The 21903-nt window shown below is 44.9% G+C and overlaps 2 protein-coding genes across 6 annotated transcripts in view; one reads left to right on the forward strand and one right to left on the reverse strand.

Moving 5' to 3' along the window:
• The window catches only part of LOC139226627 (splicing factor U2AF 65 kDa subunit-like), a 47326-nt gene extending 35444 nt beyond the window's left edge, over nt 1-11882 (reverse strand). For all 5 annotated transcript variants that reach the window (XM_070857518.1, XM_070857517.1, XM_070857516.1 and 2 more), the window contains exon 1: nt 11630-11882. In XM_070857518.1, coding sequence (XP_070713619.1) covers nt 11630-11678 — 49 coding nt within the window. In that variant the 5' untranslated portion in view covers nt 11679-11882. The remainder of the gene's footprint in view (nt 1-11629) is intronic.
• A 1058-nt stretch (nt 11883-12940) lies between these two features.
• dhrs7cb (dehydrogenase/reductase (SDR family) member 7Cb) overlaps nt 12941-21903 on the forward strand; it is a 110257-nt gene continuing 101294 nt past the window's right edge. Inside the window, exon 1 of the mRNA XM_070857524.1 lies at nt 12941-13025. The gene's annotated coding sequence lies outside the window, so the exon portion shown is untranslated. The remainder of the gene's footprint in view (nt 13026-21903) is intronic.

Genomic DNA, 21903 nt, shown 5'->3' on the forward strand with positions numbered 1-21903 from the left:
GTACAATTGTTGAAGTTCATCCATGTAATCTATAAATGTCTGCAATTGCCTATCCACAGTCAACCCTTTAAGTATCATTTTCCAGTCTATCCTAGCCAATTCACGTCTCATACCATCAAAGTTACCTTTCCTTAAGTTCAAGATCCTAGTCTCTGAATTAACACTGTCACTCTCCACCTCAATAAAGAATTCTACCATATTATGGTCACTCTTCCCCAGGGGACCTCGCACAAGATTGCTAATTAATCCTCTCTCATCACACAACATCCAGTCTAGAATGGCCAGCTCTCTAGTTGGTTCCTCGACATATTGGTCTAAAAAGCCATCCCTAATACACTCCAGGAAATCCTCCTCCACCGCATTGCTACCAGCTTAGTTAGCCCAATCTATATGTAGATTAAAGTCTCCCATGATAACTGCTGTACCTTTATTACACGCATCCCTAAGTTCCTGTTTGATGCCATCCCCAACCTCTACTACTGTTTGGTGGTCTGTACACAACTCCCACTACGTTTTCTGCCCTTTGGTATTCCGCAGCACTACCCATACAGATTCCACATCATCCAAGCTAATGTCCTTCCTTACTATTGCATTCATTTCCTCTTTAACCAGCAATGCTACCTCACCTCCTTTTCCTTTCTGTCTATCCTTCCTCTAATACACATTGGGCTGCAAGTGTTTTCAGAATTCACCATCTAAAATAATCTGATAAAGCTGTACAGATACTGATCATTTGTGAGATCCTCATTCGTTAAGCTCATAATCTGTCAGGTCTTACGTGACACCACAAGAGAATGATCACTGCTCGGTGAAACCAAACAGAAACTATTTGCATGAAAAATTCAAAAGCTCCCCAATGACCCCTTATTCTGAAACTATGCCCCCTAGTTGTAGATTCCCCACGAGGAGAAACATCTGCTCAGCAGCTACCCGGTCAAGTCCCCTCGGTATCTTGTAAGTTTCAATAAGATCACCTCTAATTCTTCTAAACTCCAATGGCATATAGGCCCAACCTTTCCTCACAAGACAACACCTTCATCTCGGGAATCAACCTCGTGAACCTTCTCTGAACTGCCTCCAATGCAAGCATATCCCTCCTTAAATAAGGAGACCAAAACTGTACATAGTACTCTAGGTGTGGTACAGTTGTAGCAGGACTTCCCTACTTTTATACTCCATCCCCCTGGCAATAAAGGCCAACATTCCATTCGCCTTCCTAATTACTTACTGTACCTGCAGTAACTTTGTGTACGAGGACACCCACATCCCTCTGTACCGCAGCATTCTGTAGTCTCACCATTTAAATAATATTTTGCTTTACTATACATCCTACCACTTGTTATAGTTTGCCGACCTGAAAATGACCCATTTATCCTGACAATTTTCTGTTAGCTAGCCAATTCTCCATCCAATATATTACCCCGAACACTGAGCTCTTATCTTGTGCAGTAACCCTTTGTGGCACCTTATCGAATACCTTCTGGAAATCCAAATGCACTACATCTACTCGTTACCCTTTATCCACCCTGTTCGTTACATCCTCAAAAAACTCTGAAATTGTCACACGATTTCCCTTTCATAAACCATGTTGACTCTGCTTGATTGTATTATGATTTTCTAAATGTCCTGCTACTGCTCCCTTAATAATGGATTCCAGCATTTCCCCCAATGACAGATGTTAGACTAACTGGCCTATAGTTTCCTGCTGTCTGTTTCCCTCCTTTCTTTAATAGGATTGTTACATTTGCAGGATTCCAATCCGCTAGGACGGTTACAGAATCTTGGGAATTTTCGAAGATTACAACCATTCATCCACTATCTCTGCAGCCACCTCTTTTAAGACCCAAAGATGCAGGCCATCAGGTCCAGGGGATTAGTCAGCCTTTAGTCCCATTAGTTTGCCTAGTACTTTTTCTCTATTGATAGTGATTGTTTTAAATTCCTCTCCCTTTTGCCCTTTGATTATCGACGATTATTGGGATACTTTTAGTGTCTTCTACTGTGAAGACAGATACAAAATATTTGTTCAAAGTCTCTGCCATTTCCTTGTTTCCCAGTTAATTCCCCAGTCTCATCCTCTAAAAGGGACCAACATTTACTTTAGCTACTCTTCCTTTTTACGTACTTGTAGAAGCTCTTACTGTCTGTTTTTACATTTCTTGCTAGTTTGCTCTCAATCTATTTTCTCCTCTATTATTTTTCTAGTCATCCTTTGCTAGTTTCTAAAAAATTCCCAATCTTCTGGCCTACCACTAATCATCGCAACATTGTATGCCTTTTCTTTCAATTTGATGCCATTCTTAACTTCCTTAGTTAGCCACGGATGCTCATCCTTTTCGTAGAGTCTTTCTTTCTCACTGGAATATGTCTTTGCTGAGAGTCATGAAATATTTCCTTAAATCTATTTTCCCAGTCCACATTAGCCAACTGTCTTCATACCTTTGTAATTGCCTTTATTTAAGTTCAGGACACCAGTTTGAGACACAAGTTTCTCACCCTCAAACTGAATGTGAAATTCTATCATGGTATGATCACTCTTCCCTAGAGGATCCTTTACTATGAGATCATTCATTAATCCTGTTTCATTACACATCTTGATCTTCCGAGTCAAGGGCAATACTTTATATGGAAATCACAAGAAAAATGCTGAGAATTACTGAAAGTTGAACACACAATTTGTATAAATACAACAACCAAAGGAGTCAAATAGTCTGACACATGAATATTCCCCAGACTGGAAGGTCCAATTTGTCTAGAAACCAATAGTACAAAACACACAGCTCAATTAAATAACTAATTTCACCACATTTTAGCGAACACAGCAGAATTACAGGGGGTGAGTATATATGCTTAGAGATGTAAAATTAAGAAGGAGCCCGCCAATACATTATTGCTGTGATTCTTCCTAGAGTCGCTACCACGCTCACTCCTCACATTAGAATTCCAGGGAATCCTGATAAATATTTTCCAATTCAACAATGGCAACTAATCTAAATTCAAATCCAAAGTTATTCTATTGACAAAGCAAATCTTACTCTAACATGAAACATTATTGTTATACCAACATATTTTAATACCAGTTATAATATGGTCACACTGTCAATTTTCTTTAAATACCATCGGATTTCAAACCCTAACTTTCTTTTTAATTTTGATGGTGGCTTGGACTATAGGCCTGAGCGCTCCCACTTTAAATTGTGAAAGGGCACAGATAGGCAACTAAAATGTTCAGACAGGTGGCAGATTCAGTAATGTAGAAAAATAGGGAAAGGAAATGCATCTTAAAATGGTAAGATTTTAAATGGAGTAGAGAATCAGAAACACCCATGCGTGCAGAGACACAGGTCACAAGAGTCAGCAGCACAAGTAAACAATGCCATAATAAGACAAGTGGAATCCTTGTATCTAGAGACAATGGGCCCAAATTTGCCCAGAAGTTGCTGTTTTTTTGGGAGAAACTTGATTTTTCTGGAGTATCTTAAAAATCCCTATTCCGCACATTTAATTTGCGCAAGTGTAAGTGAGCTAGTTAGAATTTTTTTTTAAGTTTCTTTTTTTCTCCAAAAGGGGGCGTTACCAGCCACCTACGCTTATTTTGGCCATTTAAGCCAGTTTGGACAGCTAATAGTTGCTCCAAACTAACTTAGGCCAGCGTATGTGGCCTCTTGTAACCGCACAGAAAACCCTTGCGGAGAGTTAAGAAATCAGCGCAGGTAAGTACTTAATGACTTGACTAAAGAATGTGAATAGGATCTACAGCTATACAGGACATATGACAAACTTCGCAAAGTTAATTTACTATACAACAGAAGCATTCATGGAAGCTTAAACTACAAAAATAGTAAAGAGACAAAACATATTTACATAACTCTTTTTATTTGGATATTTTGGGGAAAAAAACACCCCTCCCTCCCCCCCCAGATCAAAACTCTCCTCACTAAACAAAGCACAACCATCAATAAATAAAAAATAAAACAAATCCTACCTCGGCCCAGGAGGCCACTTGGCTGGGGATAGGTGCGGGACACTATGGCGTGCAGCAGCCGGCACGCGTTGCAACGCCACTCAGCCTGGGAGATAGGGGCGGGACATCGGGTCCCACGCTGCAGGGGAGCTACTGCGCATGCGCGAAACCTCCAATGCGCATGCATTAAGCTGCCAGCACTCTTGAGCGCAGGGCCCTAGCTCCACCCCCTAATTGAATTGCCACGCCGAACCAAGCCATGAGAGAAGCCACAGAGCGGCCAGAATGCAGGGACAACTTTTTGGCGCTGTTTTTATCCTAGGAAGTTGGCGCGCCTTGGGTGAGTGCGCCAAAAATCAGCAGGGGCCAAATTTGAGCCCATAGAAAATAAAAAGAAAGTAGTAATTGAAGACCTTAGTTAATTATTGGCTACCACTGTGCAGGAAGATTAAAAAAGCAATGTAAATTTACTAGGATGTTAGCAGGGATGAGGAAAAACAGTTATGAAGCCAGACTCGAGAATTTAGGACTTTTTTTCACTAAGACTGAAGGATGATAAAAAGAGGTCTTCACGTGATGATAAAAAGAAATAGACACGATGTCTGAGAAGGTAACGAGACGGGAAAAAAATTAAGAGTCACAAAAAGAATTGAAAGATTAGAAAACATTTCTTTGCACAGAGTGGTTAAAGCGTACAATTCTCTGCAAACCATTGTTGAAGCACAGGTCATAAAAAATTGAATGAGTTGCAGGTCATAAAAAATTGAATGAGTTGCTTGAAAACTAGGACTATTACAGCAGGAAGAGTGGGATTAGACTCGAGGCTCATGTGGGATAAAAACACTGGCACAGACTTGATGGGCCACCTTATCTGCTTCTGCTCTGTACATTCTATGATTCATTGTTTAAGCTGTAAGCTTAGTATATAATAAAAGCCTGACCTGTCGGGTGATAACGCTGAAACCCTCTATTTGGAACACCAGCATCTGGGTATTTTGCACTGGTGACACTGGTAGCAATAACCACTGCTCACTTGCTGTCACATTGTCCATCTTACTGCAGCAATAGTAAGGCCCAAAATATTAATCCATATGCAGAATATTCATGTCTTTATTCATTGTATTTCTCTTTCTTCAGGCACCTGATCAGTATTAATGGTTGTTCCCCCACTGCCCAAGAGTTTGTTTAGGGTGGGGGGGGGGGGGGGGGGGGGGGGGGGAAAGAGATAAGTGTGGAAGAGAAACATCCTGTCCTTTCAACTGTTCAGTACTATGCTCAGATTAAATTTGCCCTAGTTATTATGGGTTATGTTTTTTAAAAATTGGACTGTGGCTTCAATGTAGCTGTGGGCACAATGTTAACATGATTCTTAGGCAATAGGAACTATAACAAGCAATGATCTGAAGATTGAAATTGGGAGCTTCATTTACAGTCAGTTTCACATTTATGTTGCACTTACATTTTAATTGTCTCATTTTTAGTTCTGCTAATGCCCCATTACTCAAATTACTGAACTCTACATGCTCAAGCTTTGGACATCACTAAAACGTCATTGACTATAAAGTGCTTTGGGACATCCCAAAGTTGCGAAAGGAGCTATAGCAATGCAAGTCTTTTTTTAAAAAGATGAAAAATAATATTTGACAAATGAGCATTCTTTCTGCAAAAATATGGTTTCAATACTTTTGCGTCATCATAAACCAGTAACTTTCATACTGGGGAAACAAACCGAGTTGCAGATCCCATTAACATTAATCGCCTGTGGAGTTTTTCCACAGGGAGCCTGGGGTCCGAAACAGTTGTATTGTTTAGTTGCTAGCCTTGCATATCCTTCAACTACAAACATAGAATCATAGAATGGCTATAGCACAGAAGGCGACCATTTGGACCATGTCGGCTCTCTGCAAGAGCACTTCAGCTCGTCCCACTCCCCCGCCCTTTCCTTGTAGCCCTGCAATGTTTCCTCCCCCTTTCAGGTAACTTATCCAATTCCCTTTTGAAAGCCACGATTTAATCTGCTTCCACCACCCTTTCAGGCAGTGCATTTCAGATCCTAATCACTGTGTAAAAAAGATTTTCCTCATGTTGTCTTTGGTTTTTCTATCAATCACCTTAAATCTGTCTCCTCTGATTCTCGATCCTGCCGCAAATGGGAACAGTTTCTCTCTCTACTCATGACTTTGAACACCTCGATCAAATCTCCTCTGCTCCAATGAGAACAACCCCAGCTTCTCCAGTGTATCTACATAACTGAAGTCCTTCATTCCTGGAATCATTATTGTAAATCTTTTCTGCACCCTCACTAAGGCCTTCACATCCTTCCTAAAGTGCGGTGAACAGAATTGGACACAATTCTCCGGTTGAGGCCAAAGCAGTGTTTTATAAAAGGTTCATCATAACTTCCTTGATTTTGTACTCTATGCCTCTGTTTATAAAGTCTAGGATCCCATATGCTTTTTAAAAAAAACCCTAACCCAACCTGCCCTGCCACCTTCAACGATTTGTGCACATATAACCGCCAGGTCTCCTCAGTTCATGCTTCCCTTCAGTTTATATTGCCTCTCCTCATTCTTACTACCAAAATATATGTCACTTCTTACTTTTCTGCGTTAAATTTCATCTGCCACGTGTCCGCCCATTTCACCACTATACTCCAAGTTTTGTGTCATCTGCAAATTTTGAAATTGTGCCCTGTACACCCCAAGTACTCAATTATTTGCTGTGGGGGAATGGTTCAAATAGCTCAAGGTCAAATGAGAGGTGAAATACTGTTGCAGAGTTGGAAATTTCTCTAGATTGGCTGCTGGACAACTTCCCCAAGTTATTATCTGCCCCAGAGAGCTGTGGAGGCTGGGTCATTGAATATATTTAAGGTGGAGATACAGATTTTTGAGCAATAAGGGAGTAAAGGGTTATGGGGAGCGGGCAGGGAAGTGGAGCTGAGTCCATGATCAGATCAGCCATGATCTTATTGTTGAATGGTAGAGCAGGCTCGAGGGGTCAAATGACCTACTCCTGCTCTTACCTTAATAACCTCTCCAGTTTATCTCAAGATCAGGAAAAAAAGGAAATGATTGGTTTCTTTTTTCATGCTTTAAAAAAAAATTAAAAACCAGCTCACATCGGAACAAAATCTGGAGTATGAAGAAAAACTTGCGTAAAAATAGATACTTCAAACATTAGAATGAAATCTCTAGCAGACGGCATTAGATTGCACACTATCCGTGACAGAGTCCATTCATCAATTTTAGAACAAGAGATCCACAGGGAAATATCAATATTTCCAGGGGTTCCCGAAACAGAAAAATATGACTAAAGTGCCCAAAAACAATTCTAATTCTTCATCCCCACAAAAACACACATCAAGGGTAAGAAACAATATTGACTTGATACATGTATGAGAAAGCAGAAGATATACAAGCCAAGCAGCTCTTTAAAGGTGAGCTGAGAGTGTGGTTTAATCTAGACACGTCCCTAATGCTACATACTGAAAACACAAGTTGGCAGATACCAATGGATTGGATTGGATACTGGTACCCGAGTAAAATTGGTGCAGAAAGGGCTGAGTGAAACTTGTGGGAAAGTCCTGGGAGGATTTTTGCATGGGTTGGCAACTTCTTTAAGCAATATGCTCAATCTTGTATTGCTTCACAGTACATATACAGAGTAAGTGCATAATTCACAAATACACAAATAATTCACAGAAAGCACAAGTTGGTCAAAAATTATTTTGACAATTAACAATGATTCAAGGGAAGGATTTTAATCGCAGTCTCTGCATTATTGGGTGTGTGCACCTGTTGGCATTTCTCAGCTATTCAAACGGCAGGGGGCAACAGCAGCAGATCCTATCGAGCTATGCAAAACCCAGTAAGTTAGCCCTCAGAATAGGACTGCTCAGAATACTAGGAGGTTGATACGGCAAATTTTGAAACATTCCTAGACAAAGATTCAGAGAATTTGGGGCTATAAATAGTTATAAAATACACAGTAGGCTGACAAACAAGCCTACCAATTATAAATTTGAATGGAAAAAACACGACAATTTCAAGTATGTATTGGCCACAATGTCACATGGATCCAGTTGTTTATACACTCACTGCTGAGTCAAATGGTAGTGGGTGTGAATTTATACCAGAGTTGAGCTCAATCTAAAAAGTTCAACAGCTTACTGCTCCTTGTATGAGATGCAATCTGGCTGCAATGTTTATCTCCAAAAGTCACTGCACTTCAAAGTTATCCACTGTACAAGTGCTTTGAGGCATTTCAACGTGATAAGGGACTATAAAAGATATTATATCCAACACTAGCCTATTCGGGTTTTTTTCTTTAAATGCTTAAAAGAAAAATTCAAATAGACTGGACCACATATCTCAAAATTGAATAGAACAAGTGAACGTTCCAGGGTTTAAAAAAAATAGCAGATTGGATTCAGCAGCAGGACGAAGTAGTCATCTGATTAGAATTACATCAAATTTACAGCACAGAAACAGACCATTCGGCCTAACTGGTCTATGCTCCACACGAGCCTCCATCCATCCTATTTTTTCCGCCCTCATGTACTTATCCAACATCTCAAAGTGCATCGATGCCATTTGCTTCAACCACTATGTGGTAGCAATTTCCACATTCTAACCCTTCTCAGTAAAGTAGCTTCTCCTGAATGCATTATTGGATTTATTCGTGACCATCTGCTATTTATAACCCTTAGTTTTGGGCTCCCCCCACAAATGGAAACATAATCTCTACATTTACCAGCTCCTCCATAATTTTATTAGGTCACCCCTTAACCTTCCTGAAGAAAATTAAATTAATGTAATAAAGATGTTGAGTTAGATGATAGTGCCTACACTGCCATGCTATCCCACTGCTCAGGCTACAACAAATAATTAAAAAGGCTAATGAAGGTTAGCCTTTATCTCAAGAGGGCTGGAATTCAAAGGGGTGCAAGTTGTGCTACAGCTACAGAGCTCTGCTTAGATCCTATTTGGAGTACCGGTACTACACTGAGTTCCGGGCACCGCATGACAGATATACTGGTATTGGAGGGATTTCAGCACAGATTCACCAGAATGATACCAGAGTTAAATTAGGGCAGTTTGTATAGAACAGGCTCATATTCCCTTGAATATAAAAGATTAAGGGATGACCTAATCGATAATTTTAAAAGGATTTGATAGAAACTATTTCCTCTTGTGTGGGAAGCTAAAACAAGAGAGGATAGCCTTTAAACTAGAGCTAGGCCAGTCAGGTGTGATGTCAGGGAGCTCTTCAGTGTCATGGACATCTGGAATTATTGACCCCCAAAAAGCTGTTGAGTCAATTGAAAATTTCAAAACAAATTGATAGATTTGACATAAAGGCCATCCACCTGAAACATTAACTCTGTTTCTCTCTCCACAGGTGCTGTATGACTTGCTGAGTATTGTCAGCATTTTCTGTTTTTAATTCAGATTTCCAACATTCGCAGTACAGGTGTATTTGGCTTTTGTATGAATAGATAAGGGCATTAAAGGTTGTGGAATAAAGGCAGGTAGATGGGAGTTTAAAGATACAGCTCAACCATGATCTCGCTGAACAGCCACTCACCGGCTGCACCGGGGAGAGCGCAGGCACACACACCGGGGGGGGGGGCACAGTTTCACACGCACACACACACTGGGGGGGGGGGGCGCAGTCACACACACACCGGGGAGGGGGGGGGGGGGGGGGGGGCGGGCAGTCACACCAGGAAGTGGGGGGGGGGGGCACAGTCACACACACCGGGGAGGGGGGGGCACAGTCACACACACCGGGGAGGGGGGGGCACAGTCACACACACCGGGGAGGGGGGGGGGGGGGCACAGTCACACACACCGGGGAGGGGGGGGGGGGGGGGGCACAGTCACACACACCGGGGAGGGGGGGGGGGGCACAGTCTCACACACCGGGGAGGGGGGGGGGCACAGTCTCACACACCGGGGAGGGGGGGGGCACAGTCACACACACCGGGGAGGGGGGGGGCACAGTCACACACACCGGGGAGGGGGGGGGCACAGTCTCACACACCAGGGAGGGGGGGGGGGGGGGCACAGTCACACACACCGGGGAGGGGGGGGCACAGTCACACACACCGGGGAGGGGGGGGGCACAGTCTCACACACCGGGGAGGGGGGGGGGGGGCACAGTCTCACACACCGGGGAGGGGGGGGGGGCACAGTCTCACACACCGGGGAGGGGGGGGGGGGCACAGTCTCACACACCGGGGAGGGGGGGGGGGGCACAGTCACACACACCGGGGAGGGGGGGGGGGGCACAGTCTCACACACCGGGGAGGGGGGGGGGCACAGTCTCACACACCGGGGAGGGGGGGGGCACAGTCACACACACCGGGGAGGGGGGGGGCACAGTCACACACACCGGGGAGGGGGGGGGGGCACAGTCACACACACCAGGGAGGGGGGGGGGGCACAGTCTCACACACCGGGGAGGGGGGGGGCACAGTCTCACACACCAGGGAGGGGGGGGGGGGGGGCACAGTCACACACACCGGGGAGGGGGGGGCACAGTCACACACACCGGGGAGGGGGGGGGCACAGTCTCACACACCGGGGAGGGGGGGGGGGGGGCACAGTCTCACACACCGGGGAGGGGGGGGGGGCACAGTCTCACACACCGGGGAGGGGGGGGGGGGCACAGTCTCACACACCGGGGAGGGGGGGGGGGCACAGTTTCACACACCGGGGAGGGGGGGGGGCACAGTCTCACACACCGGGGAGGGGGGGGGCACAGTCTCACACACCGGGGAGGGGGGGGGGGGCACAGTCTCACACACCGGGGAGGGGAGGGGGGGGGGGGGGGGCACAGTCTCACACACCGGGGAGGGGGGGGGGGGGGGCACAGTCTCACACACCGGGGAGGGGGGGGGGGGGCACAGTCTCACACACCGGGGAGGGGGGGGGGGGCACAGTCTCACACACCGGGGAGGGGGGCACAGTCTCACACACCGGGGAGGGGGGGGGGGCACAGTCTCACACACCGGGGAGGGGGGGGGGCACAGTCTCACACACCAGGGAGGGGGGGGGCACAGTCTCACACACCAGGGAGGGGGGGGGCACAGTCTCACACACCAGGGAGGGGGGGCACAGTCTCACACACCAGGGAGGGGGGGGGGCACAGTCTCACACACCGGGGAGGGGGGGGGGCACAGTCTCACACACCAGGGAGGGGGGGGGGCACAGTCTCACACACCAGGGAGGGGGGGGGCACAGTCTCACACACCGGGGAGGGGGGGGGGGCACAGTCTCACACACACACACCGAGGGGGGGGGGGCACACAGTCTCACACACACACCGGGGGGGGGGGGGGGCACACAGTCTCACACACACACCGGGGGGGGGGGGCACAGTCTCACACACACACCGGGGGGGGGGGGGGGGGGCACAGTCACACACACACACCGGGGGGGGGGGGGCACAGTCACACACACACACCAGGGCGGTGCGGGGGGGCACCTGTCCCATTGATGTTGATGAATGCACTGAGCGTGCGCGGTGCACTCTGCCGCCCCGGGACAGCGGCTGTAATTGAACCCGGTCACACACGTCTCCAACCGTCCGTGCGCGGCACAGGAACCGCATTAAAAGCAACCAACTAGCCTGGCCCGGCGGGCCGCACACACTCACCTTGCCGGTTCTCGTGCAACTGTTTCTCGAATTCGTCAAAATCTGACATTGGTGTGTGTAATTTTAATCTATTTTCTGTTTTTTATATATATATATGAAATATAATGAGTAAAAAAGAAAACAAAACGAAAATAAAGCAGCGGCCTTTCTTTTATTTCTCGTTGGTTCTCTTCATCCACCGTTCAGAGGCCCCAAACCCCACTCGGCTCCTCCGCACAATGGCCGCCTCACCGCCCGCTCCCGGACTACGTTCGCCTCACCCAAACTTGAAGCTTCTGAGTGACAGCCCGGCGTGGCCAATCCGTGTCCGCGTCGCGCTGGAGCGCCAGCCCGGAACTCCAATGGCCGCGGCGCGAAGGCGGCACCTGCGGCAGTCACGTTTGGTTGCGGCGGCGGGACGGTCAGCGCGCAGGGACAAACCTCGCGTCTCCTGTTGGCCTGCAACAAAGCGACACCTTACATCGAATCTAATGCCTTAATTCTCCCACACCGCCCAACGATAGTACAGGTACCACACACACACACACACAAACCCCACCTTCCAGGTTGCACCCAGCTATAAAGTTGGTATTTTTCTTTAGGATGACAGCATTTGCATTTTTTTCCCCATTCATAGGTCACTTGTAACCAGCTGGGCAACGTTTATTGTATCAACATGTTGTTTCCATTCTTCCATTGAACCAGGCTTGAAAGAGAAGCAACACACCAAACAATTTAAAAGTGTTATATGAAGGCAACTAGGGAGTTTACTGTTGTTCTGTAATTGTTTACATGTGTTTTAGGGTGGGCTTTTTTTTTAGGCTTTAAAAAAAGTCAATGTAAATAAAAATCAGGAGAGATGTAATCATTTTGCACTATTGCACAGAGTCAAGATCTATCCCCTCATGCATTGAGACTGAATTAAAGAGAACCACGATCCAGATAAAACTGGGTAAAATACTTAATTTTTGTCACAATGGGCAATAATGAAAATTATTTTCTTCTATGTTGTAGTTCCTCATATGTAATATTTTGGTCCAAGTGTAAACTTACCATTGAAAATCTAAATTGTACGTACTATTTGTGTAACATTTGACTCACCCAAATTGTTTCCCCAATTATTGATGCTTCCCCCCCCCCCACAGTTATTCACCACTCATGCATTGCTGTATTAGGTATTCACAATTTAAGCTTTTATGAAATTAGGAAATACCTCACGAGTATGAAATGTATAAACTTACATGCCCCAGTGATGTATAATAGTTCTCGAAAGCTAATGTTTGGTGTTGCACTGTACGTTTATTATTATATCTTGTGTACTTAACCCTAAAGTGTTACCCGGAGGATGCTACTGCATATACTGAGAGGCTGAGCAGTTCTGTTGGCCACAAAGGAAATCCAGTCCATAAAAAGAACAGTAAGTACAAATTCACCGAGTAAGATTGGTGGGAATATGGAATAAATCATGTGACTCCTTGGATCCATGACTTCAGAATTCTTATGAATAAAAGTAAAAATCTAACTATACAATATCTTACGTATAACGGTCATCCATTGTACCTATGGTTCAAAAAAATCATGTCACACATTTTTGATTGGCTAAAATAACTATATAATTTGACAGATTGGCAAATATACCAATGGTATAACTCGCACCAAGTCCCGCTTACCCATCACCCTTGTGTTCGCTGACCTACATTGGTTTCTGGTTTGGCAATGCCTCGATTTCAAAATTCTCATCCTTATTTTCAAATCCCTCCATGGCCTCGCCCCTCACTATATTTGTAATTTCCTCCAGCCACACAACCCCCTGAGATGTCTGCGCTCCTCTAATTCTGCCCTCTTGAGCATGATTATAATTGCTCAACCATCGGTGGCCGTGCCTTCTGTTGCCTAGGCTCCAAGCTCAGGAACTCCCTGCCTAAACCTCTCCGCCTCTCTACTTCTCTTTCTCCTTCAAGACGCTTCTTAAAACCTACCTCTTTGACCAAGCTTTTGGTCACCTGCGCTAATTTCTACTTGTGCGGCTCGGTGTCAAATTGTTTATCTCATAATACTCCTGTGAAGCGCCTTGGGGTGTTTCACTATGTTAAAGGTGCTATATAAATACAAGTTCTACAGAGGATTTGCCTATTTAATTTCATGACAATCCACATCAATTGTAATTAATCCAACCCAGTGACACTCTTTACTAATAACTTTTCACTCTACAAACAGCCCAGACACATGCTACCATTATCAGGAGTATTCCTCCGTCTGCACTCTGTAGATCGACTAAATAATTTAAGAAAAAGGATGATGATACGCGTGACCTTTGGTGATCCAGTGTCATCTGGCATCTGCAGCATTACATCTGTGTTCATAAAGAACTCATAAAGAACACAACATATGCAAAATATATTGTTCTCCTGTAGTCAAATAAAACCTAATGGATAATGAAATCTATAAAACTTAAGAAAAAAATGGAACTACTTTGCACATTCCCTCCTGTGCAAAATACCTCTGCAACAGTACTTAATGCTGCTATATGGTCTGCTTAAATAAGCAATTAAATTCAGGACTTCCCTCAAAATTCAAATAATGGTATGGAATTTCCAAAATTGCTATTGTTTATATTAACCATTTTGTTTGTAGGTTTTTCTTGAATATTCTTTGAGATCAACAAAAAAAAATAATTGCAGCAGATGCAAAAAATATGCATTAAGCAGTGCCAAATTTCAAAGTGCAAAGTTTAATCTGGCACACTTGTAAAAACATTTATTTACAAAATAAACAATACAACAACCTACATTGTGTTTTTTCCAAGAAAGTTAGCTCAGAAAAGATTGAAAAGTTCTTACTTGACCTTGTTTTGATGTGTTATATATAAAAAAGAAGTTCTGGTTACTTTCACTAATCTTCAAAATAGTTTCCTTGGACAAGAGGGAACGTTGTATTCAGTAATTTACATCATTGGACTACTTCTTCAACTAGTGGACTAGTGTAGTAATGCAGCCACTGATGTTTACAATAAAGCAAGTTCCAGATTGAAGCCATCTTGTAAAGTCCGTGTGTCTGTGACGTCGTAAGGAAGATATCACATTGGCAAACGAGGATATGGTTTCTGGATACCTAGCTGAAATTTTTGTTGGTGAATGATCCAGCCAACCAACAGAGCGACTTTGAGAGATGCTTTGTTTTGCAGCACAGCTAAAAATCCAAGGTAAATTTCAAGCATGATTGGGTGAACTGAAGAGTCCAGAAGGCCGCGCCTATGGGAATAATAGGGTGCTTGGGTGAGTTCCATTGCGACCGAGAGACTTTCGGAGCATTTGTTGAGCGGCTAGAAATGTTTTTCACCACGAATAGTATCATCGAAGGCCCCGATAATGAAAACCGTAGTGTGGTAGAAAGAAAACGGGCTATTTTCCTGACTGAAGCAGGCCTCGAGGTGTATGAAACCCTGAAAAATGTGCTTGTTCCTGTCAAGCTGAAGTACAGGCCACTGACAGAGAATATAAGTATTACAGTCCCGAGCCTCTGGAAATTGCTGAAAGTTAACGTTTTGGAATACGAGATCAATTCATTGATAAGAGTATCAGTGAGTACATTGTAGCTTTAAAAATGTTATCCACTCATAAGAACATAAGGAATAGAAGCAGGAGTAGGCCATTTGGCCCCTCGAGCCTGCTCCGCCATTCAATAAGACCATGACTGATCTGATCATGGACTCAGCTTCACTTCCCTGCCCGTTCCCTATAACTCTTTACTGCCTTATCGCTCAAAAATCTGTCTATCTCCACCTTAAACATATTCAATGACCCAGCCTCCACAGCTCACTGGGGCAGAGAATTCCATAGATTTACAACCCTCTGAGAGAAGCAATTTCTCCTCATCTCAGTTTTAAATGGGCGGCCCCTTATTCTAAGACTATGGACTAGATTTTACACTTTTTTTGCATGCATAACGCCCACTTAACGTCCATTTAGCCTCAAAGTGGAAACCGATGGCCATTTTTCGGATACTTATCGCTGAGTGTTACTTTCCCCATGTACATAACACCAGGGAAAATAATATCGCCCGCCCACTTTTTTTGGACGGAATCATCAGAATGGGCGAAACCAACGGCCATAATATCGGCCAGCGTTACTTTCTGCACGGAATTAACGGCGAGATTCAATAATACCGCCCGGCCACTTTTTTTTGTCGTAAAGATCACATTTGCCGAAACTAACGCCCAGGAGATCGCCCAGCGTCACTTTCACCACCTCGCATACATCTCGCCCACAATATCGCTCGCCCAAAACACCGCTCAGAAAAAGTGGAACTGTTCTGAATGAATCACAGCGGTATTTGCGCCATTTTTTAAATTGCAGGTCGCTTCATTCAAAAGGCTGCTTCGACTTCGGGGGAGTTTGGATTGATTCTGGAGTTCTTCTCAGGTGAAGTGAACATCTCAACAGACATATTTTCAGACTCTGGACGATTGGGGTTTACTGTAAGTGTATTTTAGTGTGGAAATTATTGCTTCTGATCAATCGCTATTATACTTTCATTGGGATGGGGCCAGCCATTTCTCAGCCTGCATCGATTAATACGCAGATGCTGCAGAGTGCAAATGACTCAACGTCTAATGCACATCATTATGTGCCCAATTTAAGACGTGCCAGAATGAGGAGAAGGTCCAGACCATACACATCCCGCACTTACAGGGACAAGAGGTCTTACCTCGATGTGTCCGAGCACACCTGCCTTCGGAGACTGCGCTTCCACAAGGCTGTGATCAATTAAATATGTGAGCTCATCAGGCCAGATATGCAGCCTGCCATCAGGACATCACTTTCGGTCGAGGTCAAGGTCACCGTGGCACTGTCTTTCTACGCATCCCATTCCTTTCGGGTCTCCGCGGTCGAGATTCCCCCTCTGTCTCACCATGCCACACATCACTGCATTAGACAGGACACGGAGGCCCTGTACACACGTAGGATGGACTTTATCAGCTTCCCCATGACCATGGAGGCTCAGATTGACAGGGCTGGAGTATTCTACCGCATTGCTAAGTTCCCCAGGGTGCAGGGAGCAATACAGTGCACTCACATCGCCATATGGGCACCTTCTCAGGACCCAGAGCTTTTTCGTAACAGAAAAGGATTTCACTCTCTGAAGGTCCAACTAGTTGTCGACCACAACTAGATCATAATGGCAGTGAATGCCAAATGTCTGGGCAGCTTCGATGAGGCTCATATCCTGCGTGAGAGTGCTGTCTCTGACATGTTTAAGAGTCAGCCACAAGGACAATGCTGGATCCTTGGTGATAACCGATATGGCCTAACCACCTGGCTGATGACCCCCCAGTGTGACACCCACACCGAGGCCGAGAAGCGATACAACCAGAGCCACAGAGACACACGCAATGTGGTCCAGAAAACAATAACTGTGCTTAAGCAGCACTTTAGATGCCTGGAGCACTCAGGAAGGGAGCTACAATACAACCCTGAGCAAGTAGGTAAATTCGTACTCGTGTGCTCCATGCTGCACAACCTGGCTATCAGGAGGGGACAAGAATTACCAGAAGGGACTGATGGTCCACCTCAGGAGAGAGAGGAAAAGGAGGATGAGGGGCTGGACGTTGACCTAGGGCCAGAAAATCAGGCTGATTATGCAACCATGCCCACGCCCCCCTCCTGGCCGCAGGAAAGAGCCGGTGGTGGCTACATAGCTGCAATACTCTTATGTCAGGAGCTCATAACTGAACGATTTGCCTGAAAGAGCATTGCTGTGATTGATAACGCTGACACACTGCTGTGTGTGTGCAGCTCAGACATCAATGTTGGACATCACCTTGGTACCAGTTAAAGTTTAAGTTGATTCAAGTTAAGTTTTATTTAACCCTTTCATGTTAAGGAATCACCAGTGTGTAATGGTCCAACTATCTGAGACAATGCGCAACAAGGTTATGTTGAATAAAAAATATTTTATATGACCATTGGTCTGAAATCATAAGTATCACGGGCAAAAACACCCACCCCCCGCCCCCCACCTCACTTTTTCGACCATTGACATCAATCAAATGGTCAACATGTCCAGCAACACCGAATACAAATGCAAAACAGGAGGGTCGCCCCCTCCCCCCATATATTACAACAAATTGCATACACCCAGATGGAGATATAACACAGCCATCACCTGCGGACATCACTTTCCTTCCCCCTCCCTTCTTCTTCCCACCTCTACACCTTCCCCTCCTTGCTCCATGCCGCCTGGCTGGTTAACAGCTAATTTTTTTTCCCAATTGGCTTAAAGCTCGAAACTCTCTCTCCTTCCTCCAAAGCAGCCACACCACACCCACACATGCCTTCACTCCCTCTCTGTCTCCTCTTCTGCGCATGTCATGATGACCCTTGACCTCCTGAATCACGGGAATCGAGCGTTGCCATGCCATTGTTAAGGACGACGACACTTTACAGCAGAAGGTCAGAGAGATTTAACGCTACCGCCCATTTCATATCGCTCGCGGTAACACCCAATTTCAAAAATGGAGACTATGGGCTTTGAGAAGCCGGCGATCTGAAAACCCATTTTTACCGCCCACGCCGGAAATACTGCCAATTATTGGGCGATCTGCACAAAAGTGTAAAATCGAGCCCTATGTCCCCTAGTTTTAGTTTCCCCTATGAGTGGAAATATCCTCTCTGCCTCCACCTTGTCGAGCCCCCTCATTATCTTATATGTTTCAATAAGATCACCTCTCATTCTTCTGAATTCCAAAGTGTATAGCCCCAACCTACTCAACCTATCTTCATAAGTCAAATATCTTATCTCCGAATCAACCTAGTGAACCTTCTCTGAACAGCCTCCAATGCAAGTATATCCTTCCTTAAATACGGAGACCAAAACTGTACGTAGTACTCCAGGTGTGGCCTTACCAATACCCTGTACAGTTGTAGCAGGACTTCTCTGCTTTTATACACTATCCTCCTTGCAATAAAGGCCAATATTCCATTTGTCTTCCTGATTACTTGCTGTACCTGTATACTGACTTTTCGTGTTTCATGCACCAGGACCCCCAGGCCCCTCTGTACTGCAGCACTTTGCAATTTTTCTCCATTTAAATTATAATTTGCTTTTCTATTATTTCTGCCAAAGTGGATAACATCATATTTTACAATATTATACTTTCATCTGTCAAATTTGTGCCCACTCACTTAACGTCTCGGCAGATCTTTTTGTGAACCTCCTCACACATTGCTTTTCCTCCCATCTTTGTATCATCAGCAATCTTGGCTACGTTACACTTGGTTCCTTCATCCAAGTCATTAATATAGATTGTAAATAGTTGAGGACCCAGCACCGATCCCTGCGGCACCCCACTAGTCACTGTTTGCCAACTGGAAAATTACCCATTTATCCCGACTCTCTGATTCACTGTCATTTCAGAAACTTTCAGGACCGAGCATAGAAACATAGATAGAAACATAGAAAATAGGTGCAGGAGTAGGCCATTCGGCCCTTCTAGCCTGCACCACCATTCAATGAGTTCATGGCTGAACATGCAACTTCAGTACCCACTTCCTGCTTTCTCGCCATACCCCTTGATCCCCCTAGTAGTAAGGACTTCATCTAACTCCCTTTTAAATATATTTAGTGAATTGACCTCAACTACTTTCTGTGGTAGAGAATTCCACAGATTCACCACTCTCTGGGTGAAGAAGTTTCTCCTCATCTCGGTCCTAAATGGCTTACCCCTTATCCTTAGACTGTGACCCCTGGTTCTGGACTTCCCCAACATTGGGAACATTCTTCCTGCATCGAACCTGTCTAAACCCATCAGAATTTTAAACGTTTCTATGAGGTCCCCTCTCATTCTTCTGAACTGCAGTGAATACAAGCCTAGTTGATCCAGTCTTTCTTGATAGATCAGTCCTACCATTCCGGGAATCAGTCTGGTGAATCTTCGCTGCACTCCCTCAATAGCAAGAATGTCCTTCCTCAAGTTAGGAGACCAAAACTGCACACAATACTCCAGGTGTGGCCTCACCAAGGCCCTGTACAACTGTAGCAACACTTCCCTGCCCCTGTACTCAAATCCCCTCGCTATGAAGGCCAACATGCCATTTGCTTTCTTAACCGCCTGCTGTACCTGCATGCCAACCTTCAATGACTGATGTACCATGACACCCAGGTCTCGTTGCACCTCCCCTTTTCCTAATCTGTCACCATTCAGATAATAGTCTGTCTCTCTGTTTTTACCACCAAAGTGGATAACCTCACATTTATCCACATTATACTTCATCTGCCATGCATTTTCCCACTCACCTAACCTATCCAAGTCACTCTGCAGCCTCATAGCATCCTCCTCGCAGCTCACACTGCCACCCAACTTAGTGTCATCCGCAAATTTGGAGATACTACATTTAATCCCTCGTCTAAATCATTAATCTACAATGTAAACAACTGGGGCCCCACCACAGAACCTTGCAGTACCCCACTAGTCACTGCCTGCCATTCTGAAAAGTACCCATTTACTCCTACTCTTTGCTTCCTGTCTGACAACCAGTTCTCAATCCACGTCAGCACACTACCCACAATCCCATGTGCTTTAACTTTGCACATTAATCTCTTGTGTGGGACCTTGTCGAAAGCCTTCTGAAAGTCCAAATATACCACATCAACTGGTTCTCCCTTGTCCACTCTACTGGAAACATCCTCAAAAAATTCCAGAAGATTTGTCAAGCATGATTTCCCTTTCACAAATCCATGCTGACTTGGACCTATCATGTCACTTTTTTCCAAATGCGCTGCTATGACATACTTAATAATTGATTCCATCATTTTACCCACTACTGAGGTCAGGCTGACCGGTCTATAATTCCCTGTTTTCTCTCTCCCTCTTTTAAAAAGTGGGGTTACATTGGCTACCCTCCACTCGATAGGAACTGATCCAGAGTCAATGGAATGTTGGAAAATGACTGTCAATGCATCCGCTATTTCCAAGGCCACCTCCTTAAGTACTCTGGGACGCAGTCCATCAGGCCCTGGGGATTTATCGGCCTTCAATCCCATCAATTTCCCCAACACAATTTCCCGACTAATAAGGATTCCCCTCAGTTCCTCCTCCTTAGTAGACCCTCTGACCCCTTTTATATCCGGAAGGTTGTTTGTGTCCTCCTTAATGAATACCGAACCAAAGTACTTGTTTAATTGGTCTGCCATTTCTTTGTTCCCCGTTATGACTTCCCCTGATTCTGACTGCAGGGGACCTACGTTTGTCTTTACTAACCTTTTTCTCTTTACATATCTATAGAAACTTTTGCAATCCGCCTTAATGTTCCTTGCAAGCTTCTTCTCGTACTCCATTTTCCCTGCCCTAATCAAACCCTTTGTCCTCCTCTGCTGAGTTCTAAATTTCTCCCAGTCCCCGGGTTCGCTGCTATTTCTGGCCAATTTGTATGCCACTTCCTTGGCTTTAATACTATCCCTGATTTCCCTTGATAGCCACGGTTGAGCCACCTTCCCTTTTTAATTTTTACGCCAGACAGGAATGTACAATTGTTGTAGTTCATCCATGCGGTCTCTAAATGTCTGCCATTGCCCATCCACAGTCAACCCCTTAAGTATCATTCGCCAATCTATCCTAGCCAATTCACGCCTCATACCTTCAAAGTTACCCTTCTTTAAGTTCTGGACCATGGTCTCTGAATTAACTGTTTCATTCTCCATCCTAATGCAGAATTCCACCATATTATGGTCACTCTTGCCCAAGGGGCCTCGCACAATGAGATTGCTAATTAATCCTCTCTCATTAAACAACACCCAGTCTAAGATGGCCTCCCCCCGAGTTGGTTCTTCGACATATTGGTCTAGAAAACCATCCCTTATGCACTCCAGGAAATCCTCCTCCACCGTATTGCTTCCAGTTTGGCTAGCCCAATCTATGTGCATGTTAAAGTCACCCATTATAACTGCTGCACCTTTATTGCATGCACCCCTAATTTCCTGTTTGATGCCCTCCCCAACATCACTACTAATGTTTGGAGGTCTGTACACAACTCCCACTAACGTTTTTTGCCCTTTGGTGTTCTGCAGCTCTACCCATATAGATTCCACATCATCCAAGCTAATGTCCTTCCTAACTATTGCATTAATCTCCTCTTTAACCAGCAATGCTACCCCACCTCCTTTTCCTTTTATTCTATCCTTCCTGAATGTTGAATACCCCTGGATGTTGAGTTCCCAGCCCTGATCATCCTGGAGCCACGTCTCCGTAATCCCAATCACATCATATTTGTTAACATCTATTTGCACAGTTAATTCAT

Source organism: Pristiophorus japonicus, chromosome 16 (genome assembly GCF_044704955.1).
Source record: "Pristiophorus japonicus isolate sPriJap1 chromosome 16, sPriJap1.hap1, whole genome shotgun sequence".
NCBI classification, from domain to species: Eukaryota; Metazoa; Chordata; class Chondrichthyes; family Pristiophoridae; genus Pristiophorus; species Pristiophorus japonicus.